We start from the raw sequence: 26,379 nt of genomic DNA on the forward strand, positions 1-26,379 counted from the left end.
CCCACATTCAGGAATGTACATAGTGAGCACATATATGCTGTCTGACTTTGATTCTTACAACAGTCTCTTGTAAGTTCATTGTTTTATGTCCATTTTATAGAGTAGCAAACTGATGTTCAGAAAGTAACTTCTTCAAATTCACATGACTCAGAAATGGTAGAGGGAGAATACCCACAGACATCTCTTTGACTCCAAAATCCTAGATATGATTGGAATTACAAGAAAAGGCAGTGACATGATCATTTTTTAATTTTAATTTTAATTTTCACTGTGACATTTTGAATAGGTTAAGGTCAAAAATCAAAATAAACATACAAGTGAAGTCCTGTAGATTTCATGCTGCTAGTTGGAGTAGAACAATAGATTTGAAAGCTCCAGAATAAGGGCAGTATGGAACTTTGGAGAGCTAATTTTTAAAATTAAATATCTTGGGTTTTCTTATTTATTAAAGTTAAGAGGTGTTGAGTAGTCCTGCAGCATAAAAGAAATATAGTCAATTTTTTCTTTCTATTACACTTTTGATGGAGTTTATATATATTGAGTGAATTAGTCCATTCTTGCATTGCTGTAAAGAACTATCTGAGACTGGATAATTTATGAAGCAAAGAGGTTGAATTGATTCACAGTTCTTCAGGCTGTACAGGCCACATGGTTGGGAAGACCTCAGGAAACTTACAATTATGGCAGAAGGTGAAGGGAAAGCAGGCACATCTTATATGACTGTAGCAGGAGGAAGAGAGCGAAGGAATGAGTTCACTCAAGTATTTATCAAACACATATTTAGTAGCAGATGCTAGTTACTGCAGATACTAAAAGTGCTTACATAGTTTTAAACAACCAGATCTCATGAGACGTCACTATCAGGAGAATGGCAAGGGGAACGTCTGCCCCCATGATCCCCATCACCTCCCACCAGGCCCATCCCCCAACATTGGAGATTACAATTTAACTTGAGATTTGGGCGGAGACATAAATCCAAACCATATCATTGAGTGATGTTGTAATAAAGCTAAAGAGGACAAACTATCCTATTTCCTTGTTCCTCCAGTTGGAATGACATACAAACTAGTCTACTACCTTTTTTCCCCCCTCTTACTTCAGATGCCATGAGTAAGTCTACATTTGGAACAAGAGGGCTTTTAAAGGGGGCAGAGTGTTTAAAGATGGGGCTATGCGAGTACTAGGTGGTTTTTTGATTCTTTCAAATTATTTGTGAGGCTGAGCCTTTGCCTTATTGGAATGATTCCTGCCAATGTTACAGTCTGGAATTTTATCTTTTTATCTTATCTTAACATCTCTGCAAGGTACATCACTTCCCCCCTAACCCCCAAGCACCCTACATGAATGTGGGAACTAATGTGAAAATAATACAAAGGGGGATGTGAAGGACAGTCTATCATATGAATTGACAGGGAAAAGGGGAAAGTTGGCAATCCAGCATTTGGGATTCATGGTGCGACCTAAGTTCTATGAATCTGGGAAAATGGAAGCACTGTGTAAGCGTATAGCAAAACACATTTAAACTATTAAACGGGCATATTTGAACTATTAATCTCCCAGTCTAGTAAGCATTAGCCAGTTCGACAGAGGACCAGTGCTGGGCAAGATGTGGTTAAATTTGCAGAAAAATCAGAGGGGGGATAAAAAAGAATCATCAAGCTGCAGAACAAAATGGAAAAACTGAAAAATTCACAACAATTTGAGGCAGTTTCACCTGGAGAACAAAGAGCTTTTGAGACAGGATAGAAAATGATTCAGAAGATAGTGAATTCCTCTCATTTCTTATGTATGTAGGATATACCCTGGTTCTAAATACCTGGAGGGAGACCAGGTGAATATAAGAAAATGTCAGCTATTTACTGGGAATAACGATTTCACTCCGATGTTTATCCAACAGGTATTTAGCACCAGATGCTAGTTACTGCAGATATTATGGTGAACAGAGAGATATGGTTTATGCCCTCACTGAGCATACAATCTAGTTTAAAGAAGTGAAACATAATGTGACAAGTATAAAGATAAGTGAAAGACAAGTTGACCTGGGAAGCAAATGGTAAAACACCTGACTGGCCAGGATTCCAGGGAAATTTCTTGACAGCATGGAGATTCGCAAGATAACACTTGTGATGGTTAGTTGTATGTGTCAACTTCACTAGGCTACAGTAGCTAGTTATTTAATCAAACACGAATCTAGAATCTAAGTGTTGCCATGAAGGTGTTTCATAAACATGTTCAGCATTTACAGTCAGTTGACTTAAAAAAGAGATTGGTCTAGGTAATATTGGTGGGCCTACATCACAAGAAATTATGAGCAAAAAATCAGATTTCCTGGAAAAGAAGAAATTCTGCCTTAAGACTGAAGCGTCAAATCTTGCTTGAGTTTCCATCCTGCCAGAGCTGCCCTGTAGACTTCAGAGGGACCTGCCAGCCCTCATCATCCTGAGTCAATTCCTTAAAACAAATCTGTTACCCCCATACACGTACACGCACATGTATGTATGTATATTTGTGTGTGTACATGTGTTCCATTTCTGCAGAGAACCTTACTGATAAAATACCTTAGTCATGTAAAGTTGATGTGTGTTGGGGGGTGTGCAGTGAGGGAGGTGACTGCCTGGGAAGACTTAGAGTGCAAAAGAGTAGCCAGATCAGGAAGCACATGATAGATGACCTCGAGACTTTGTAAAGATTGTGAGAGGACCAGATTCACTTTTTAGAAAGGACATCTGATTGTATTACTTTTGTGCACACAAGTTGAGAAAAATGTGTTTGAATTCCAGCAGGAAGGATATTAGGAAGATTTTTTTTTTAATAGGGGAAAGAAGTGCTGAATGTGTTCTGGAATCTAAAAAAATTGCATTTTTATCAATGAGGGTCACAGTTTTGCAAAAGATTTACAAGATTTTTTTTTCCCCCTACAATTACGTCTATATTTTTCAGTAGGAAGTTCTTGTAACTGGGAAAATACTCCAATCTGCGGAGCAGCAGTTATGGAAGAAAAACTCTCGCAAACAGCATTTGGGGTGGGAGAGTGGAGATCATCAGGGGATTCCCGCTGAGAAAGTGGGAAGGAAGAGAGTTCAGAAACGGAATGAAGTTCCGCTACATCCCATGTGTTGTGAGAGAATTCGCCTATTCCGACGACGGCAACCTCTGATCTCCTGGCTTTCTACCCTCTTTGAGGGGTTCCGTTCCGCCCCACTGTGGCCGCGAGTTTGGCTGTCCCAGCGCCGGGATCTTGGAGTCTGGGCAGGGTCTGGTACCTGCCACACAGGGATGTTGATGGGGAGGAGGTCGGGGCGCGCTGAGTTCAGGCTGGAGTCAGAGTTCTCCCACCTTGCAGCTCCCACCGGCTACGCTTAGAAACCTACGCCCGCAGCAAAGAGGTCTTGCTCTGAGAGAACCGAACCGGGTTTTCTTCCATTTCCTTTGCAGCTTTAGATGTCTTCGCCCTGGCTCCAGGTGCGTTCTCTGTCCTTTTCCGTCAGGGGCGGTTGGCTGATTATAGCGCCCTGCTCAAGTCCAGCACCCTCGGAGGTGAAGTGGTGGTGTGTTTGGTGACTCCCTAGCCCTTCCCTAAGGTCTAGACTGGAAGAAGCCAGTGTCTTCATTATCGCCCCTACTCCAGGGGTCTTAATGTGCCAATGGGGACACTTGCCTGTAAAAGTCTGGAGGGCCACGAGGGCGAGGAGGATGCCCACGTGCAGAGAGGTCCGACGACTCGCGTCCCACAGCTTGGTCCCACACCGGGTCTCACATCCGGCACCCTGACCAGGAAGGAGACAGGAGGCATCCCAGTGTGGTGTGGATGCCAGGTAGCGAGAGTGAGGATTTTGGGGGGTGGGGATGGGGGTTAGTGGAAGGGGCGGAGAGGGGAAGAGGCAGCAGGTGAGCCAAGGGGTTGTGCCCCCCGGAGGCGGGAAGAAGGGGTCTTTAGAGGGAGCATCTTGCAGGGGCGAGGCAGGCAAGGGTAGGGCTAGGAGGAGGTGCGGGGAAGCCAGCCTTGGCGGTGAGATGGGAGGGGGAGGAGGCAGGAGGAGGGAGTTCCGAAAGGAGGGAAACGAGCCGGCGAGGGGCGACCGGAGCGAGCCGGGAAGGGAGAGCAGCGGACGGCTGCGGAGCCGCGGGCGCCCGGACCGTGCCACACACCCCCCGCGGGGCACGGAGGGCATTGCCGGGGGAGACACACAAAGACATGCGAAGAGCGGCTGAGCGAGGCTCGCGCACAAAGACGCCGGGGCGCACGGCAGCCCGGGCTGCACCCACCGCCCCCGCGCCGCGCCGTGCCGGGGCCGGGCCAGCGAGGAGCCCGGGGCTGAGCGCGTGGCGGCGGCGGCGGCGGCGGCGGGTAGGCGCGGGACCCGGGTCGCCCGCGCTCTCCGGGTGACCCGGGCCCGGCAGCAGGCGCGCGCGGGGGCGGCGGCGCCCGAGCCCAACTTGGCCTCCGCCTCGCCCTCTGCCCAGCCCGCCGGTGTCCCCTCCTTCCCGCGATTTCGTTTCTTCTCACGCTCCCCCCCGCCCCCTCCCGCGTCCAGCCCCGCTCTCCCCACCTTGTAAAACAAAGCCGGGGAAAATGCCTGCCCGTGCAGCTCGGAGCGCGCAGCCCGTCTCTGAATAAGAAGTGAGTACAATGGCGTGTTTGTAAAATAAAGCTTCAAGTCCATCTTTTTCAAAAAACATTTTGAATGCTGCATGCCTCATGCTTCCCAGCGCCTCGCGGGAGAGACCCGGCTATAGAGCAGGAGGTGAGACACCCCTCGTACCCCCACCCTTCTGGCCGCACGCTCTCCTGCCCCAGCCTGTCCTGGGAGGACTGCAAATGCCCCCTCTCAGCGAGCGGCCGGTTCCCATCTTCGCTTCGCGTCCTAAGTGTTGGGTCATAATCTGGATTTGGAGGCAAACCCATGCTCAGATCCTCTCCTGGCTGCTTCTCCCCCCTCTCCCGCCGGTGTCCGGGGATTTTGCATCTGCCTGAGGTATGGGTTTGGAACACCTTGGGGGAGTTTCCCATGGAGAAGGATTGTCAGCCCTTGGGAGCAGCGGACAGGCAGGACCTATGGTGACCCCGGTCACACTTGTTGCCCATTGCCTGGTGGGACAGGCAGTGGTGCTGAAAACAGCTTGTTTCCCCTGCTAATCGGTGGTCAGTAGCAGCTGGAGCGAAGACATACCCGGGCGAGAACAGGAGCACAGGATTAACAGAAGACTGTGATGAGCTGGGGGGAGGGCAGTGGGTAGTGACGGTGCTGAGTGTGTGTGGAAAGGGCAGCTTCTCTCCCTGATCATACATCGAATGGCGTGGAGATGGAAACCCAGAGGTTCCCTGTATTAGATAAAGAAAACAGTCTCCTTTTTTTTCAGTATTATTTTGATATTTCATCAGTTTCTGTTCATTCTGTCTGCCAAATGTATATTACATATATTTCTGCTAATTAAGAAATAAGGCAACAGCTTAAAAGAATTAAACTCCTTCAGGAAATGTATTAGGTTAATATACACGCCCCCGCGCACGCGCGCGCGCGCGCGCGCACACACACACACACACACACACACACACACAATCTTTTAAAAAAATCTGTCTCTTTCCCCCCAAACCATATAATGCAATGTGGCAATGTCTTAATGGGATTTCAGATTGGGATTTGGTGTCATCAAGGTAAACAGTCTTGGTGCTTTCTGGTTCTGCAGAGTGGAAATCACTGATGTAAAAAATCACAAATAGCACAGATCTGAAGAGGAGAGGCTTGGAAAGCTTCGTTTAGAGAAATATTGTGGAACTTCTATGTGATTTTTTTTGTTGTTTTTATTCCAAAGATGGCTAAATTTTAAATTATGACTTTTGTTTTTCACTCAGACTCACTAAGCAGCTGGCAGGTTCTGGGGAGTCTGCAGATGATAGTGATTTTAGCTATTATCAGCACTTCTATTTTAACAGTTTTTTTTTTTTTTAATGTTAGCATTAAATACATGTCCAGTGCTAATTTTGAGTCAAGTTGTCTTTATAAATATTTGAAAGGTGCCTACTAGCTTGTGGCTTTATTTGGAACAGGTGAATGTATCAGGAGAGAAACGTGCATTCCTCTGTGTAGTAGGTTGAACCTTAGGAAATTGCTGTAATAAGCGATATGTACATGGACTCTCCACTTGGAGCCAGGGTACAGAAACCTCATCACAGCTTAATTTCATCTCTTCCAAGTCAGATCCATTCGGAGCTTTGCTGGTTGAGGGTCCTGTCATCTGCCATCATTTTACAACACTACTTAGGTCTAGTGCTTTAAATAGCTCTGTTTGCAAAGCTTCTTTCTGATGGGCAATTAGAGATGTATTTTGTGAATTAAAACTATGGTAGCCTACATTTAACTCACAGTGTTAGGTAAGAAGGCAAGATAGGTAGCCATGTGAAAATTGGCATTTTTTATTAGCTTCTCATACTGAAGTAATTTCAGGTGCCTGTAGGGTGTTTGAGTGCAATTCCATGGAGATTTCTTGTATACTTACTTAAAAGTATGTTTTAGATAAGATTATTATTTTATAATTTATATTATATACATGACAGCAAGGTTACTGAAATCTGTAGAATTATGGACTTTAAGTTGATAATTCTGTTTCAGTTTGTGGTTTTTAAAAGTCTCTTATTTTTCAGCCATTGTATTAACCCCTTTTAGTTCAATGTTGTCTTTCCATGAAATGTTCTGTAGTAGATGGTTTATTTTCCTCTTAGCAAGTAGAAGTCTAGTATCTCTTATATTTTTGAAAAAAAGAGCCATTAATGATATTTTGAACAGCTGTGATAAATAATAAATGAATTTAGAGTCACCTCAGAGTATATGGCAATTTGTAAGACAACCATATAAATCCACTCTAATGGAGCAATTAGCTTTGAACAGAGCATGTAGAGTCTAAGGTGTGAGCCATAGTTTTAATTTTTTTTCTTGATATTGTTCACATTTGAGAAGGAAGGTACTTGTCTTCTCTTGGTTGTGTCAAGGATTGACACAATGATTAGCAATAACTTTCATTTGTAAAACACATTGGAGATTGAAAAACAAAATACAGGGAATATTTTATCAGGAACCCACTTTGGAGAACAGGCAAAAAGATAAGATTTGACCATTGAGTAGTTTATTTACCACCATTCATCATTTTTACCAGAAAATGATGAATGATTTCTTTTGAGCAACGATGTTTGGCTCACAAATTCTCTTATAATGCAATTCATTTATTGTAATAAATTTTACAATGAAAATAGAGAATGTTCTTTATAATGCTTGCTTGTGGTATAAAGTTCTTGAGAACAGTAATAACCATGAGCCGTCTTTCCAAGTATTCAAATATCTAGTTAAGTACCATCAACTCTTAGGAGTTCAGTATCTCTTTGTGGACTGGCATAGTGGACAGATGTAAATTTAGACATTTATTAGGAAGCCTTCAGGCATTCTTTTCTTTTTTTGAAGTTTCTTGGTTCGACTCCAGTTTTGTTTTGCTTTGTTTTGTTTACTCTCATTTGGAACTCCAATAGCAACAGAGAGCACAGATCCAGCCCCTTTTCCTTGAATCCATATATGTGGTCCTGAGATCTGGTGACAGCAATCCTGGTTTGGGTTCCAGAGCTTCCTTCCACCAAGAGAGCAAGCGGAATTCAATCAACCTTCTCAGACCCCTTTAAGAGGAAGCCCGACCAATGCCCCTCTCATCTCCTCCAACCTAACCCTCATTCTTTGTTGTTGTCAGTGGCGGCACCTGACTTGCTGGATCCTAAATCTGCCGCTCAGAACTCCAAACCGAGGCTCTCGTTCTCCACGAAACCCACAGTGCTTGCTTCCCGGGTGGAGAGCGACACGGCCATTAATGTGATGAAATGGAAGACGGTCTCCACGATTTTCCTGGTGGTTGTCCTCTATCTGATCATCGGAGCCACCGTGTTCAAAGCATTGGAGCAGCCTCATGAGATTTCGCAGAGGACCACCATTGTGATTCAGAAGCAAACATTCATATCCCAACATTCCTGCGTCAATTCAACGGAGCTGGACGAACTCATTCAGGTAATGGCATGGGAGGAGTTGTTCCTCCGTTCCCCCAAATGGGAAAGAAAGTGATAGGAGGAGACAACTCATAGCCCAGTAGTTTGAGTGTGCTGGAGGGAGCCCTATCCCACCTCGTGCATACAACTCTTGCCCCTAGTTTCTTTCATTTCCACTTTTCCTGCCTATGTTCTCGCGTCTGCCATCTTTTTATTCTCCCCCTCATTTAGTTCTCCCTCCCAGTGTTCCTCCACATCCTCTTCTGCTTCTGTTCTTCTGTATTTCTTTCCTGTTGTCTTCCTGCTTTATTTCCCTTTGCCCTTTCTTAGAAGCGGCAGTGATCACCCTTGGAGTTGGGCTTACCATGCCGGAGGCCCTCACCGTTAGGATGATCATTGACAGCTGAGAAAAATTGCTGTGGCAAAGGTGGGGAAAACAAAAGAAAGAAATGTGCTTTAATCCTGGCAATGGCCATCATAAGATAGAAAAGGTGAATTCGTGATGTGACCCTCTTGAGATAGGTACCCCTCGGGTCAACAAGTTATAGCTTACTTCTTTAATCTAGCCAGGGCATAACTTTGATGACTACCTTTTTAAACTATCTGCAGATAAGTGATTATTGCTTTTCTAACTCCCAGCTGAGAGAAATTTACTACTATACAGAGTTTTTGAATAAACCTAATTTAGTTTTAATTTACTTCGTAATAGCAGAACAGTATCCTTACAGAAAAACATTTTGTTTTAAAAATTAATCCCAATAAGTTTCAGTTAGGCTCTTTACAGATGACTGTATTTTTTTGGTAAATTTCTTTTTTGTAAATTGCATAAAACAATTTATTGTTCAAATAAGGATCTTAAGAAGTAAGCTTTAGAATTTTCTCAGAAGAAGAGACTTGACTGGTTGTTGAAAATGTTTTAATTGTATAAGCATCTGTTTTCCTAAAGAGTGGACTTTTCTTACCTGGTTTAATTCAAATTGGAATGGAAATTATCTGTGAGTCATCATCTGAGCATGTTCTTTCTTATTTTATATTTGGTTTTACATTGTTTGAATGAGTTGGAATAGTGGGTTGAGGGGAGAAATGATTGTTGGCTTTAATCTCGCTTATTGTTTGAGGACCCTTTCTCTTATCTCCTCTTGCCATGGATCCCCAAATGTTACCTCTGCCCTTCACAGCCCTCATAATTTACAGCATATGCATACAAGTCTGTTCAAGTTTTATTGAAAAATACCAATGCTAGTGTTCTCTGACATCTATTTAGTTTCTACCACATTCAGAAACTTCTGCATCTGAAAATTTGACTTTAAGTTTTGAAAGGGCTGTTTACTTGTATACCGAGCTCTATGAGTTTTAGATGATGGTGACCTTTTTAGTTACTGGCAGTGAAAGTGTCAGCTAACATTATTGTCCTAACTGTACCCTTCTCTGGTCTCATGTAAGATTACTTTCACTTCATTCTCTCTTTGGGCCACATAATCCTATGAGGTACTAAAAATCTTTGAGGAATCCCCTCTTCCTTTGAGTTTCAAAGGAAGAAGAGCTCTTGGATGTCTTGGTGGAGGCAGCATGCTGTAAAAGCTGCAACTTTGGGAGCAGATAGGATGTGTTTTAAACTGCAGTTGAGTGCTTTATTAGAAGTGTCATCTGAAACAAGTAGTTTTCCTCTTTAGGCCTTAAATGATCTATCTGGAATGAGGAAAGAGTATCTGTCCAGTAAGGTTGTTGTGAGGTAAAGCGATAATCCGTGTAAAGTGTTTGGGTTCTCAGAAAGTGTTAGGTTTGTTTTCTGTGGTCATTGTTTTCCTCTCTTGGTTCTTCATTGGATTGTAGTCTCTGATTCATGTAGTCGCTTTCTTATCACCTGGAGTGAGATGCTTGGTTGGACAGGACAGGAAAACAAAAACAAACCAACCATGACCAGCATTTCAGGACAACATTGGGAGAAATCTTGTGTGAATTTGAAAAGAGTCTCACTGTCCAGTATTACTCAGATTTATTCAGAACTCTAAAGATAACTTGAAGCTCATGGCAGGTAGGAGCAATCTGGTGGTGAATACTGATCACTTTTTGCTACATTGTCTTTGAAATGGAAACAGAGCTCAAAATATGACCTAATTTTTTCTTTATGCTCTGCTTGGGCAATCCATTTTAACTTCATTAATTTTCTCTGTTGATTGTTTTTGCTTCATAAAAATCTTTTTTATGCTGATTCAACATTTTTCAATGCATAAATTACCTGTTATGTACTCTTATATTGTTCACCTTTATAACCCAATGGTTTTGATGAATTATATTTACTCTTTAAACATAATTTATTTTGATAAAAGAAATCTTTACAATGCCATGGCTTCAAGGATCAAGGTCAGTGTGTAAATAGGGAGGAAGGTAAATACGCCAGTAATCATATGTTAGAATTACACTTCCTTCATATGATTCTTATAAATTTCCCAATGTTTTTTCAAATTTATTTTCCCATTTAATCATGCCTTAAAACCTTGTAAGTGGGTCCACTGGGGAGCAATACCACAACATTGAGGATTAGATAGCATCATTCCGATGAGAGTTCAGGTCTTCAGAATCCTTCGGTCGGACATTTTTCCCAGAGTGTCTGCTCCTTTGGAGCTTGCCTTCTTTCACTGCTGAGTGGGGAAATAGTTGGAGTGGTTAGCATTTCAACTATAGTGTTGGTGAAGAAATTCTGCTACATTTTATCGAGAATGAGGACAGAGGAGGAAGTGTGTAGCCTGACAGTGAGCCAGTATCAAGTGCAGTTAGTCTAATCTGGTCTCAGCCATTAGGTTATTAGTTACTCTTCTGGTTGGACTACACCAACTTGATCTGATGCTGTGGTTGTATCTCAGGGTGGGGTTGCAGAGGTGAGGGAAGATATAAGTAATGGAGCATTAAGGCAGATGAGATCAGCTGCTTCTTTTGTTATAGAAGCTTGTGTGTATGTGCTAAGTGTTGTGTTTGACACAGGACCTTCAAGACAAGATTGAGAGGGGGCAAAGATACCAAAACAGATAACTTTGTCAGCCTGATGTGATTTGAGCAATATGATTTTCAACTCCCATTACATTTAAACTAATGTGATGTCAATACAGAAACATATATGGCAAATCGTTTAAGTTTTAAGAGCCGTGGATGCCATTAACAACAGCGAAAATTTATTAAGCACTTACTAGGTGCAAGGCATCATTCTAACTCTTTACATGTATTATCTCATATAACTTCTTAATCAACCCTAAGAGGTAGGTGCTTTATTATCTGCTTTTACCTTATATGGAAACTGAAGCAAGGGGTGCTTCAGTTTCCAAGAGTGCGTGGTGGCAGAACTGTCATTCAAATCTGCGGATAAACTCTAGCACTTAGTTCTGGTATGGACTGCCTTGAAAAATCATAAACATTGATGTAACGTTTCCTGTTATTCCATATGATAAGGAATAATAAATGTTATAGTCCTATGTACATATAGCATATCTTTCTTTCTAAAGTGGAAAGTATATAACCTGGATCTTAATATTCTTTCTGGACAACAGGATTGTGTCAGTATTTTCCCATTTAAATATGGTAAACCAATAGAGGTTGATCACATTAGACACACCTGGTCTTCATTTATTTCTGTGTTAGCTGAATCAATTATAGGGTTAAACGAGAGTGAAATCTACTATCTATATATTGATAATAAAAATATCTTACAGGGGATTTGACTTTTTTTGTTTTCTAATTTGAGCCCCACTCCTCCCTGAGCCTGGCTGGGAAGATATTCTATCTGTTTTGGGGTGAAGAAACTGACATGTTTGGACAAGGTCATCTGGTGGCCTCAGGTCTAGATCTTCGGAGTCTTCCTGCTGAAGGATTATCTTCTCTTTACGCTAGGCTTCTCATTTTGGCTCATTCAGTGGCATTTATTGAGGACCTCCAATGTGTTTACCTCAATGGTGGGTGTTGAGCCATTTAAGATGATGGAATAAAATATGGCTTCTCTCAAGGCACCCCCTCCTATGTGTCAATCAAAGGACATAGATATTAACATAGATATAATAGCATTACCATAGAAGTACTTACAGACTGGAGCTGGAATCCCTACATGTTGGAGCACTGAGGGAGAAATTAAGCATTTAATGAGAGTTAGGAAGATACAGAAGATGTGAAAGGAAACTGGATTTTAGGGTGCCTTAGAGTGCTCTAGGAGAAGATGAGGGGACTAGCGGACGTTCTAAGCAGAATGGGCATTGTATGCTCCAGTAACTGAATATCTGGATGTGAGGGGCAGGGACATGAGCAGGTCTAACAAAGGAGACCGTGGATTGTTGTTCCATACCAGGGAGGTGGGCTTTATCCTAGGCCTCCTCCTCCACCTGCTGTCAGTGTGTGGGCACTTGGCTGTGTAGCAGAGGATACTTGGAGCTGCAGGATAAATAAATAAACATGCCTTTTCTAGAATACCAATGATCATGGCCTTTAAAAACAAAACAAAACATTGTTTTATATTCTATAATCATTCATCCATTCAAAAATATTTGTTGAATCCCTGCTATGTACATTGTCTTAAGTGCTGAAAGACAGTGGAGAGTAAAAACAGATGAAAATTTGTACCTTGAGTGAGCTTACATTTTCTGGGGAAGGTATTATGTTTGATGGAATAAGTTTCAGGAGAAAAAATAAAGCAGTGAAGAGAGCTAGGAGATGTTGGATAGTGTTGGTGATTAATTTCAGATATGGCCACTAGGGAGGCTTCACTAATAAGGTGACTTATAAGTAAAGAGAGAGGGAAATAGCCTAATAGCTGTTTGGGGAATAACACTTATGCAGAATACTCTGCACAGACAGAGCTTCTCACTCAGGGGAGAGTTCCTGGCATGTAGAAGAGCTGCAAGGATGCTTGGATGGAGAGGTAGAAGGTGATGTCAGGCAGGTAATGGGGGCCAGGTCATGTAGGGCCCGGTAAGTCATCATCATAAGGAGTTTGGCTTTTTGGTGCAGGTAAGTATCCAGCTCTGGCTTACATTTCAGCCAGATTTCTGTGGCTACGGTATTGAGAATAGACTGCACAAGACTGTGGGTAGAAACAGGGGAGGCCGGCAGGAGGCTGATGTAATAATCCTGGTAAGAAATGAGGGGAGCATGAATGGAGCGGGTAGCCATGGGGTTGTGAGATACAATCAGATTCTGGATGTATTTTGAAAGGAGAGCCAATGGGGTGACCAGAGGTGCAGTGCAAGGGAGAGGAGTCAAAGACAGCCCCAAGATTTTTGTCCCAGGGAATGAAAAGAATGGGGCTCCCACTTTCCTGGGATGGGGAAGAGTGAAGAAGAGCTGGTTTGGGGCATAACGTCAGGAGTTTAGCTTTGGATATTGCACTAATTGTGTCAGTTAGACACGTTTCAGTTATTGAGAAAGATTTATGGGATGCCAAATAACAGGGCTTACAGATCCACAGTTTATTGCAGGAAAATGATAGACATGTAGGAACCAAGGAAAGCCATGCATCAGAGGCAAAGGCTGCATGATGGCAAGTGATCTGAGGAGGCCAGTGCCAGCTTCAGCGATGCTTCTCCTGCAAGGCCATACCAGGACGTTCTTCTCTTGAATCAAGAACCACTGATGTGTGCATGGAAGATTTTGGGACCCAATAGCCTACAATGGGGTGTTAGCCGGGGTTTCTTACATCTTGCTGGTCACATAGGCATATGCTTCCTACATAACCAGCCCCAGTGACATAGCTCTCCAGAGTCTCACCAAGACCAGGTGCAAATCATCCATTGCATTATTGTTAATAAGCAATGCTGAAAAGCTGGTACCAACCTCCCTGAAACGCCTCAGACCACGGTTATAAAGTGACCACTCTTGATGAACGTGTCTCGTGCTTTTACCAAGGGACAGTGCTGTGTAGGTATTTAAGCAAAACAGCTGAGTCTGATTTCTGATTTCTCAGACTGATTTCAGGTCAGCACAGCCATGTGAAATTTGAGTTGATTATTAGGACATCCAAGTGGAGATGTTGAGTAGGAAGTAGCAAATATGAGTTTGGAGTTTGGGGAGAGGCCAAGCTGAAGATACACATTTGGAAGTCATCATTATATAGAAGCTATTTCAAATCAAGATGCTGGATAAAATCATCTGGGGAATGAGCGTAGGTTGAAATGAACAGAGATTCTAGTGTGATTACAGGAGCACTTCAACATGTAGAATCTGCAAGGACTAGAATCCAAAATGCACGTGAATAATTGATTTGCAAACTAAGATTTCAAGAATATTGCTCTCATTTTAGGGAACTGTGTCACTCTATGCCCCTAGACCTCTGAAGGTTTCATTATTTTCCTTTAAGGGCTGTTTAAAAGAAACATTTAAGAAGTAAATCTCGGTGAGGTGTGGTGACTCATGCCTGTAATCCCAGCACTTTGGGAGGTTGAGGCAGGTGCATTGTTTGAGCCCCCAAGTTCAAGACCAGCCTCGGCAACATGGCAAAGCCCTGTTACTATGAAAAATACAAAACTTAACCAGGCATGGTGGCACGTGCTTTGCCTGTAGTCCCAGCTCCTGGGAGGCTGAGGTGGGTGGATCGCTTGAGCTGGGAGGTTAAGGCTGCAGTGAGCTGTGATCATACCACTACACTCCAGCGTTGGGCTAAAGAGCAAGACCCTGTCTCAAAAAAGTGCATCTCTAAGCATGTGAGCCATTGAAGGTGTGTGTGTGTGAGTAGGCACATCCATTTATGTTTTAGATCATAACTTTCTTAAGGGTGAATGGGATTGTTTGACATACAAAGAGTGGGTTAGAGCTGATTTTCTGTGGTAGAGAGTGTACTACATGATTATATATTAGGTTGGTGCAAATGTAATTGTGGTTTTTTTCATTACTTTCAATGGCAAAAACTGCAAGTACTTTTGCACCGACCTAATACAATTATTTGGTGGCTGTCATTCTGATTTGTATAAGCACTCAGGTATGTTAGATATTTGACCTCAGTCTTAGAAAGAGTATAATTTTAAAAATCATTTTATTTATGGACAGATAACAAGCTGTCCAGAAAGCATCCAAAAAGGCTTTCTTTTCTTACCGGTGGTTTTACACTTCTTGTAAAACCTTTTGTATCTAATTATAGATTTTAGGGACATAAAAATAGCCTGCAAAATGTCTAAACATCCCATAAATACTTTATGTCTTTTGGGTTAATCTCTGGAAAAAGCACTTTAAAGCAACGTCATATGTAACCTTCTTGGATGTATATTAACTTAGTAGCTTGAATTATTTTACCAGATTAACTGGATGCTACTTAAATGTCAGTGCTCCAAAGGTAAGAGTTCCAAGAGGGAATTGGGCTACTGAATGGGGACATAGAAGTCTTAAAGAAAACCGTGTCCATTTCCAATTTTCCTAGGACTCCTGTACGTGCCACTTTCTTAGAGGAATAAATCATTCTTGCTCTCACTCTCTGCCCGTATGTTCATGCTGGCTTTCAAAGTACTTTTTCTTGTATAACTACATCAAGTAGCAATTGAGACATTTTCATGTACTATTTATTAATAACTAGCTTTTTATTATAAACGTAGAAGTAGTCTGTCAGAAAATTTTATCTTTGAAGAATATATGAAGATTAACAAGTTAATATTGGATACAAAATTAGAAAAGTCCCATGAGTGGTAAATAAAATATCACTCAAACTGATGTGATTAAGAAGGAGCATTATTTAAAAATAATGGCTAGAATGTTATTTGATAGATGGGATGGTTATTTGAGAATGAGAGAAATTATTCTGCAGGCAAATTGTATATTTTAAAATATTTTTTGGCTGAAAATTTATTTAGTCTAAGCTAAAATCAAGACTTAAATGTAGAGCTCAAACCAGTATTAGAGTGAGGTTTGCCCAGTGTAGATCTGTTAATAGTAATTAGAATAATAGCTCTAAAATTCTGAGAGTTGTATATTCCATGTTTATTTTATCTTATATTTGCATATCATTTTACACTTTAAATTATATTACTTAATTCTCACATCTGTTAGGCACATATATAGTAATGCATATTTGTAAAATAGAGAAACTGAGGCACAGACAGATGAAGTACCTTGCAGTTCAAAAAGAAACAAATGGTACCTTAATGAGATTCTTCCTCATGACTCCATCTTCAGTGTTTTTCTCTTAGACAGTTATACAGGAATGTGTGCAGCACATGTCTAGCAATATTAGATACCCAATAAATATTTAGTTCAACAACCATCATCATAGAGGTACTTCGATAAATCTTCTGTCTTACTTTGTGAGGAAACCAAAAAGCCTTTTCTTCATTATCACCCTTTTGCAGATGAGTAAGTTGAGGCACATATTGTTTAACCAAAGACCATGCTGGCTGTTTCAGCTTGAGAGGCTGAAAGTGGCACAGCAAACATTAGAATTGCAAAGCTTCTATTCAGGTGACTCTAATGCTTCTTTCCATAGTATCAAATGGCCTCTTTAGAAGCTACTTTATTGGGTTGCATTTTTTCACCCCAGGCTCCTATTTTACCCAACTCTACAAACCAAATCAGATTTATGATCTGTGCCTCTAGGACGTGCTTCCTTAATTTTACATTGCTGCTGGATTGCAAACCCAGTAAACACCGCTTAAGGCATCTGTGTGCTTTGTGCTGTACTAGCAAAGAGAGCAGCCGAAGACTCAGCAGGTCTGTAAATGCACAGGCAGGACATTTGCTAATGGTAAACTGAGCACAATTATAAAGACGCAAAAGGGCAAATAAAATATTTTGCTAAAACTTGTGTGAGTGGGCATTCCTCATGTGGGGTGGGGGGCGGGGCATGACCAGGTGAGGTAAATCAGGAAAGGCAAGAGGAGGGGCAAAGGGAAATAGTTGCAAAGATACACTAAATTAATGTGCTCCCTGTGGGATTATGGGACTGTTATCATTTCTTGCTTGCCAGCATTCACAAAGTAATAATGGTTTCTTGTTGCACAAAATTCAAATAATACAAGAAAGTAGAAAGAAGAAAGTAAATATCAGAAATTTCCTTTACCTAGAGTTGGCTGATATCTGTCTTTAGACCTATAAACATACATGGATATACTGAGGTGTGTGTGTGTGTGTGACCATACATCCACATTTTTCCACACATGATTTTGCACGTATGGGATCATGTACACCTGCCATTTTGGTGTCTCCATTTTTCAATCACCATTGTTAGGGGTTGATTTAGTAACACTATTTTTTCCTATTAAAAATTTTTACATTAAAATTTTTGTGAATACACAATAGCTATACATATTTGTGGGGTGCATGTGATATTATGATCCAAGCATACAGTGCACCCAGTCAAATCTGGGTGACTGGGATATTCATAACCTCAAACATTTATGATTTCTTTGGATAGGCAGCAAAGAATTTTTTTTATGTTCAACAATCTTTAGTTCAAATATAAAAGTTCAACACAAGCCATTTATAGGGCCTGAGATTTGCTGGTCTTTTAAAAACAAGAAATGGGGAAATGCAACAAAATGACGTTTTCACTTTTCAAAAGCTTTCAAGTAAAGGATAGTTCATAGGGCCATAAAAGATCCATTTAATCAAACCCACTTTCACCCCCTGCCAATTGTCTTACACCCATTCTACAATCTTAATACATAGTCCTGAATAAAGATTTACAGTTCAGCCTGGCAGCAAAGAATTTTCTAAGTCTTGTTTTTAAATATAGTCATCAAATGCTGTGACACAGAGGACTTGATACAGGGGGCTTCTGACTCATGAGTCCCCTCACGCTGGTGGGGCAGAGTAGGGTGGGTCATGAGGAACCTTGCACAGCAGCTGTTTTTGGTAAAGCAGCTCTAAGAATCTTCGCGGCATGGACTATTTTGATTTCACATGTTTTGATAGGCAGCACAGACACAAACTGGTACAACACATTTTTAAGGAGATGGAACATGAATCTAAACTAAAATACTGAGTTCCTTCTAGTAGAAAGCTTCCCTCTTAGATTTATGATGTCTTTGAGGTACCTCTGATTTCACAACATTCAAAACTGCATTAAGTGGAGCCTATCAGAGTTGTACTAGAATAAGCTCTTTTATTCTCTCAGCCCTTCTAATCCTTATCATTTCTTCAACAATAGTGCTGTGCTTTGTGTTCTTTTGAGGGTGGAACCTGAATCCTTAGAGATAGAGAGCCCAGCATCTGAGTGGGAGATCTGTCTTTCAGTCCTGCTTCCACATGAACAGCAGGAAGAATAATTACTGGATCAACAGAGAAGGAGCGAGTTTTCACCTAAAATGCATTTGTAAAAATCTGTATCTGCAGTTACTAAGAATAGTTGTGTTAGCTGGTGGATAATGGTAAAATATAACCAATGAATGGTTATATTCATGTATGGACTAAAAGTATAATTATGATAAAAAATAATGCTTTGGAAAGGCGTGTAAGAAAATTCTAGATGAGTCTGATGGTACAGAAGTAAAAGTTCTTAAATTGGTAGCCATGGTCTTGCTCTCAGATTAGGACTTACAGACATGTGCTTCTTTCTTTCTTTGCCTTCCTGTCCCCTTCCATTCTGGTACCTTCTCTTCCTCTCTTTCTCTTCTCTCCCCCATCCTTACCTTCTTTTTTTTCTTTAAAAGAAAAAATTAAATGACTCTTCTGTTATTGCCTATTGCTTCCTTTTTTTGAGGTGAATGTTAATCAAGAAAAATGTTTTTTTGGCAGCATTTGAAATTACATTAATTTTCTTGCTCTCTGCTACCTTTGTGAGTTCATTCCTTATGGTTTCATGCAGTCGCTTTAATTTTCGACAATTTTCTCTAATGGTTAGTAGCAGATAAAGTTTAATGATTACTTTCTAGAAGGTGTCAATTGCTTTATGATATTTGGTTGGAATTGTGGAAATGATGGTGTGATTTTTTTAAAGTGAAGTTTAGAATTTGAAGATGAGTAATACAAGTTTAAATGTCCTTGTGGTCCGTTGGTCCAAATGGCTCATTCTTTTAATAAGTGAAATAGAGAGGAATAGAACCTGTGACATTGCAGAAGAGACTTCTGGGAAATGAAAGGTGGCTCCTTTCAGCCCTTCAAATGGGGTCTTCTCTGAACTCATAGGCATGGCCGATGGCCTCATTCAGTCCTATTTTATCATTGATTAAATATCCGCATTGGATAGGTAATATTCTTATCAGTAAAAGAATGGGATGATACTTCCACATCTAGAATTAATTCTTATTCAACTCTTTGTTTTTATAATCCATCGTCATGTGTGTCTTGGGTCTAGTTTTGTTTTAATCTGTTCCTTTGCAGTTATAGTGTTGCTTGATTATTTGAGTTGGGCTTTGCAGACACACATTCTGCTTACTTAAGACTTTGGTAAGTGTCAATTAGAACTGTGGACAATATTCCAGAAGAGGAGAATCTTAATTTAGCATGAGTGGCTTTTTGTTTTCTTTCTCTTTCTTTTTAAAACAATTTCTATTATCTCTCTAGTGATATTGGCATTGTTGAATGATGCCCTTAGGCAAAGAGTCATGGTGATTCTTGAGCCTTCTTCTAGGTCACTGAAACCACTATGTGAAAAGGGCAGTCTGCTTATCTTCCCCCAAATACATTAGTTTCCACATGACAAGGATGAGCTTCAACTCTCATTTATGTGTCTCATTCCCCTGGCTTGTAAGATTTTAAAAATTTAATTAAACATTGAATATTTCTCATTGTTAAAGATCATGGTGACATTTCCAGATTTTGATATTTCCCTTTTTTATTATATATTAAAACATCACAGAACAGATATTTAGCTTTACACTTATCCCTTCAAATATATATTTATTGTATCTACACGTTTTAACTGTTAAAATTCTTTCTTTTAGATCCCTGGTCAAACATACTTATTTGTACAAGGAATCAATTATTTTTCAGTCTTTGTAGATAATCTTTTTTTATGATGACTTACATTTTGTGAATTGATTTTTCTTTCTCTCCTAATTTATCACCTCATAGTAGCTATTTGATTGGTAGAGCATGGTTTCTCTGCACAGAACTTTTATTTTTCCTTATGATGGCTTAAGAGTGCGTATGTGTTCAAAGACATTCTCTATGTGATTTCACTCTGTTTTAAGTGTTTCTCAGAAAACTAGAGTTTCTTTTTTCTTCTATGGATAAAATATATGTGTGTATATATTTCTTTAACTTTTATTTTAAGTTCAGGAATACGTGTGCAGGTTTGTTACATAGGTAAACTTGTGTCATGGGTGTTGGTTGTACAGATTATTTTATCACTCAGGTATTAAACCTAGTACCTGTTAGTTATTTTTCCTGATTCTATCCTTCAGCCCATCTTCAACCCTCTGATAGGCCCTAGTGTGTGTTATTCCACTCTATATGACCATGTGTTCTCATCATTTAGCTCCCACTCATAAGTGAGAACATGTGTCATTTGGTTTCTGTTCCTGCATTAGTTCACTAAGAATAACAGCCTCCGGCTTCATCCATGTCCCTGAAAAGGACATGCTCTTATTCTTTTTTATTGTTGTATAGTATTCCATGGACTATATATAAAAAAACTAAGATTTCTTTTGGATTTATTGTTATACACACATGAGAGAGCTCTAGTTAAGTGTATCCTCACTCTACAGTAATGTTGAGTGAAAATGCTGATACTTGTGAAGCACTAAGTTAAGTTTGTATTCTTTTTAGAAGTACCTAAGGAAGGAAATTTACCAGAAGCTTGTAGAAGTATAATGTGTAATTTATTCTTTGGTAATGTGGCAGTGAACGAAAGCTTAGGGAAATAAGTAAAGCAGTACATGTCAGGACAGAGGAAAGGGAGGAGATCTCAGTAGACCCCATTACATGACCACACAGATTAAAGTGAAGCACATTTTGAGGAAAAAAGTCTTTAATTTTTAAATTTTCCATTTTTAAGGTCTCAACATAGTTTCTTGGCTATTGTAAAGTTCCTCTTCTACAGTTATGCATCTGTTATTATTATTTAGCTAACACTTCCTTAGAGGAAGAAGGGGATTAATCAAGAACTCATAATTGCTAAAACAGGAACATATTCCTTTCGGGCAAATAAAAAATTCTCCTTTCCTGTCACTATTATTTGTATGCTACAAAGGGTGATTTGAACACATTTGATTTCAGTGACAGATACAATAAAATTAACTTCTTTTTCCTTGGACGTCATGTGGTTTCTGCACCAGTGTGCTATTAATAGTACCAGGAAAATAGATTCTGAGATTTGTGAATAAAGGCGCACGGCTTTGCGTCCATGTAGACATTTTGAAGTTAACCTAGAGGGCAGAGGTAACTCATTTATCTTCTAGATGTGGCGAGTCGTTGCAGGGAGTCCTTAGTAAGGTTTTGTCCTGTTAACCCAGGAGTCACTAGTCACTACACCATGCATCTATGGGTCATATGTGTCCCCAGCAGGGTAACAGTGTGGTAGATTTCCAAGCAAGGCAGGCTAAAATATGTGAGAAAGGAGATGCATAGTTATTAGATGAATTTAGAGTTCTTATATTTTATTTTGAATTGGGAATAAATGGGACATCTTATTTTCCTTAAAATAGCCATGGAGAGGCTTACAAATTATGTTTAATGGGCAGCGTTTTAAAAATACATACAGCAGGATCTCAGATGCCTGGGACCTAGGTGTTTCTTAAGCATTGAAGCTAGTGAATATGATGGAGGTCTTGTTGATCTTTACTTTAAAGCTTAATTTGGTGATTCTGCCTCTTTTAGTTAAAAAAAAAAAAGTGCAATGTTAATGGCATCACAGTCCATAAAAAAATTTAAACATTCCTGGTTGCAGTTCTGATGTTCCTGTACTAGGAGATGGTTTCTCAGAACACTCAATTTACTCCTGCTTCTCAGAAAATGAGGCAGGCTGCTGCTCTGCTTTTTTTTTCCATTTGTTGCAAACCATCATAAACCATAACAAACACATGGGAGACAAGTATTCCAGGTTGTTACTAAGTAAAATTTTGTAAGACAAAGTTACATTTAATTATTGGTCAAAATGACTTATCATTCATGTAGGAGAAAAGGAGAATTGGTTTGCAGTATGGTTTTGTGAATCTGAATTTGGGCATTTGGACCCATACTGATTATTTTGAGTTCTCTTTCTGAATCCTTATTTAGAATCATTTTTGCATTTATCTGTTTTATTAGGATAATGTATTAGCTGTTGTAGAGGCCTGAGGTAAGATAGTCGGTGTGATGATCTACACATCTAAAGCAAGAAATAGTAAAAATCCATGTTCGTTCGTTTATCCATTTTGTGTTTCTGTTTTTTGAAAGGCATTGTTTTATGCATGGGTTATAATCAACATAGAACTAAACAGAGTTTTGTTCTCATGGAGCTGCTATGCTAGTGAGGGGTGACTAAAAATTAACAAATACCTATTTGAACAAGATAATTTCAGAAGGCGCTAATGTTCTGAAGACTACAGATGCCTAGTGAGATAGAGATGGGAGGTGGGCTTCTCCAGATGGGCCATGTTGAGAAAAGTTTTCTCTGAGGACATGACATTTAGATAAGGTTGGGGGAGGGAAAGTCAGTCATATAAAAGTTTCTGGGGGTGGGCGGGAAGTGTTCAAGGAAAAGACAGCACATCCAAAGGCTAGAACATACTTGGTATATTCTAAGACACATAGAAGATCTGATGTGAATGGGCCATCCCTGGTGGATCAGGACAGCTGTAGGGGATGAGGTGAGGGAGGTTGGCCTGGTAGGACAAGTGGTCTGGGCTTTAGGTGCAATGGGAAGTGAACAAATAGAAAATTTCAGAAAGAAATAGATAATGGTATCAGCATTGTGTTGGGCAGACACAGTCTCGTGCCGCATAATGACATCTTGGTCAGCGATGGACTGTATATATGACGGTGGTCCAATAAGATGATAATGGAACTAAATTTTTTTTTGAAGTTTAACAGCCCTTGTTTATTATATTAAATAACCAAAACACCTTTTATTCCCAAAATTGGTAAAGAATAAATAATATGATTTACAATATGGTACAAAAAATAACCAGGAAAAGCAGGCATTCTGCTTTATACGTACACTGTATATGCATATTTATAATCTATAAAACAAATTCACATCTGACACGAGCAGAGGTCTCGCTATGGCTTAACTGAGAAGGGAGAGAAGGGGTGTGGGGCGTGGGGGGCAGGGCCAGGGGCTTGGCTCCCCACACCTCACCCACCCCAAGGACGCGCAGCCACTGTGACATCAGCAGAGCGCTGACAGCCGCAAACGGTGTGCTGTGGGTTTCCTTCCTTGGTTTTAAATTACTCTTTCCTTGTTTTCTTAAGACAAAGTGCCACATTTCCTGACAAATCCATCTGCTAGAGCCCAAGGTCCTCCTTCCTCATCCCGGTGTCTTATGCCCCCCAACTTTCTTTGCAGAAGAAATTCGAATTCAATGCTGTGATCTAATTAAAGATGCTATCAAACTGGCCGGCGTGGTGGCTCACGCCTGTAATCCCAGCACTCTGGGAGGCTGAGGCGGGCGGATTGCCTATGATGTGGCCATCAAAATGTCCTATCTCAATACATTACTCAAGTGTTTCTGGTGATGCTGGTGTAAGGAAACCAACCGTACTGCTAGTCATATGAAGTATTGCATATACAATTATGTACTACCTAATGCTAGATAATGACAATGAACAACTATGTTACTGGTTTATGTATTCACTATACTATACTGTTTTCATTATTTTATTTTATTTTTACAAATATTTTTGAGTTTTTAAATTGATATAATAGTTGTGCATATTTTGGGTGTACGTGTGATACTTTAATACCTGTATCTAATATGTCATGGTTAAATGAGGGCAATTGGGATCCCTTCTATTAATATATACAAAAGTTAACTGTAAAACGGTCTCAGGTCTTTCAGGAGGCATTACAGACGAAGGCATTGTTATCATAGGAGATGACAGTGTCGTGCATGTCTTATTCCTGAACAACCTACAGGGGGACAAGATATGGAGATGGAAGACAGTGATACAGGTGATCCTAACCCTGTGTAGGCCTAGGCTAATATGTGTGTTTGTGTCTTAGTTCTTATTAAAACTGTTTGATTTAAAAGGTGTAAAAATATTTAAAAATAAAGAAGCTTATAGGATAAACATACATGGAAAGAAAAGTTTTTTGTACAGCTGTACAATGTGTTTATTTTAACCTAAGTGTTATTACAAAAGAGTCAAAATGTTAAAAAATTAAGAGGTTTACAAAGTAAAAAAGCTATAGTAAGTTAAGGTTAATTTACTATTGAAGAAAGAAAAGTATTTTTAATGGATTTAGTAGCCTAGGTGCATGGTGTTTATGAAGTCGACAGTAGTGTACAGTAATGTCCTAGGCCTTCACATTCACTCACCCTCACTTACTTACTCTCCCAGAACAACTCCCAGTCCTGCAGACTCCAATCACGGTAGATGCCCTATACAGGTGCACTCTCTTGTATCTTTTCTATGTTTAGATACACCAGTAGTTACCATGTGTTACAACTGCCTTCCGTATTCAGTACAGTAACATGCTGTACAGGTCTATAGCCTAGGAGCAAAAGGCTCTACCATGTATCCTAGATACATAGCAGGCTATGCCATCTAGGCTTGTGGAAGTATACTCTGTGAAGTTCACACAAGGATGAAATTGCTTAAGGATGCATTTTTCAGAATATATCCTCATGTAAGCAATATGTGACTGTCATGTAGTGGCCTGTTAGGGGTATTAGATCAAATACATTTAGAAAGAGTAATTGGAAAAATGTTTATGAAATTTGGCATTGTGACGAATTTTCATGAATGAGGACTGAGAGGGAACACACAGGGTTTGGGATAGTAGGAAAGGAGAGAACTTTTCAGAAAGAGATGCTTAAGGTGTTGTGGCAGAGAATGTGTGTACTTCTGGGATGATATAGGGAGACAGGAGGTGGCTGCTTACGGATTCTGAAGCTGGTACTAGGTATCGAATTTAATGTGTCTAAGATTCCTTAAGAACAAGATACATTTTTATGAGCATAGATGATACTAGACGATTCTCCTGCATGGGCTCTGTGTAGCACAGCTCTTTATTTCTGTTTTCTCCAAACAAATTCTGACATCTGTTTTAAGATAGAAGATGTAGCTTTCACCCCTAAAATCTATTTTTTATTAAAAATCTTCCACAATATTGATATCACAGTGCATGTTACAGCTTACATGCTACCAGAAATGAGTGTATAATTATTTTATTCTTAATAAATATAGGTTTCCTATTTTCTCTCGGGTTAACGAGTTCTAAAGCTTCACATCAGTTTTAATTTCTGGGAGATGTTTTATCAGACAATGACATTTGGCTCTTGATTTAAGCAGGCCTAAAAATCTATTTCATGAGGGTAATTTAAAATAATTTGGCTTAATTAAAATGGTAAATGATGTTATTTTATAATAATGATATCATTCCTGAGGCACAGTTTTCTTGGACAGCTGTACTGTGCTATTATGCAAATAAGTATTTTTTGACGGGACAACAACTCCTGCTTTATTCTCCATTATTTGAAACTTCAGAATCATATTATTTCTTGATCCATAGACAGCTCGTGTGTGTGTGTGTGTCTGCTTTAGTCCCTATCGTTTTCCTCTGATGCAGGATTGAATTGCTTCAGATAAGCCTTCTTAATAGAAACATATTGAGATTCCTTTCTTCTTGAAGAAGAGGAAAAAAACGAGCTAGTCTTATATAGAGGCCAAACTGAGATGAATGTGTTTGAGTCTAAAAGGAAATGCAAAGAACTAGCAAAAATGGCAACTATATCCGAAAGGCAGGCAATTCGTAGAAAACATCCGCAAAATTGTTTCAAAATATATTTTGAATTACTTGCATGTAACATTCAAAGAACTCATGGAATTTGGAACGTGGGACCTTCCGTAGCTATTGCCTATTCAAACTCTGTCATTTCAGAGCTAAGAAAACAAATAATTTGATCATTTTCCTAAGAACATGTTACCAGTTAGCCGTAGAACAAACACTGGATCCATGACTTCTGGTTTTTCAGACTACCCCCCTTCTAATGTCCCCTTTTTACTTTTACTTTCTCTTATAAAAACCGTCATCATTCTAGGATCAGAGCTAGCTATTCTAACACTTTTTATTTCTGTGAGTCAGTAATCCGTGTATCTTCTTCTTTGCCCTACAGAGCGGCAGTTTGCCCCAAACTCCCAAGGGTGTGACTCACTGTTTTGCGTTGATCATCTGTTCTCTTGCCAGTGCTTGCTTGCTGCCTCCTGTGCATTGCTGAATGAATTAGTGAAACATCTCAGAATTTTAGGATTAGGGAAAAATCCTCCTGAATCTTGGGGGAAATTAAAGCAGGTGGTGTCTTTGTGAAGTATCTCAT

General features: G+C 40.0%; 1 protein-coding gene across 4 annotated transcripts in view; it reads left to right on the top strand.

The window, feature by feature from the left end:
- KCNK2 (potassium two pore domain channel subfamily K member 2) overlaps positions 1 to 26,379 on the top strand; it is a 221,630-nt gene that overhangs the window by 62,426 nt on the left and 132,825 nt on the right. For 2 of the 4 annotated variants that reach the window (XM_074385192.1, XM_074385191.1), the window contains exons 1-2: positions 4,628 to 4,745; positions 7,732 to 8,042. In XM_074385192.1, the coding sequence (XP_074241293.1) occupies positions 4,700 to 4,745; positions 7,732 to 8,042 (357 nt within the window). In that variant the 5' untranslated portion in view covers positions 4,628 to 4,699. The other 2 variants (XM_003930354.4, XM_074385193.1) reach the window with 2 other exon arrangements.

This window comes from Saimiri boliviensis, chromosome 14, assembly GCF_048565385.1.
Source record: "Saimiri boliviensis isolate mSaiBol1 chromosome 14, mSaiBol1.pri, whole genome shotgun sequence".
Classification (NCBI taxonomy): Eukaryota; Metazoa; Chordata; class Mammalia; order Primates; family Cebidae; genus Saimiri; species Saimiri boliviensis.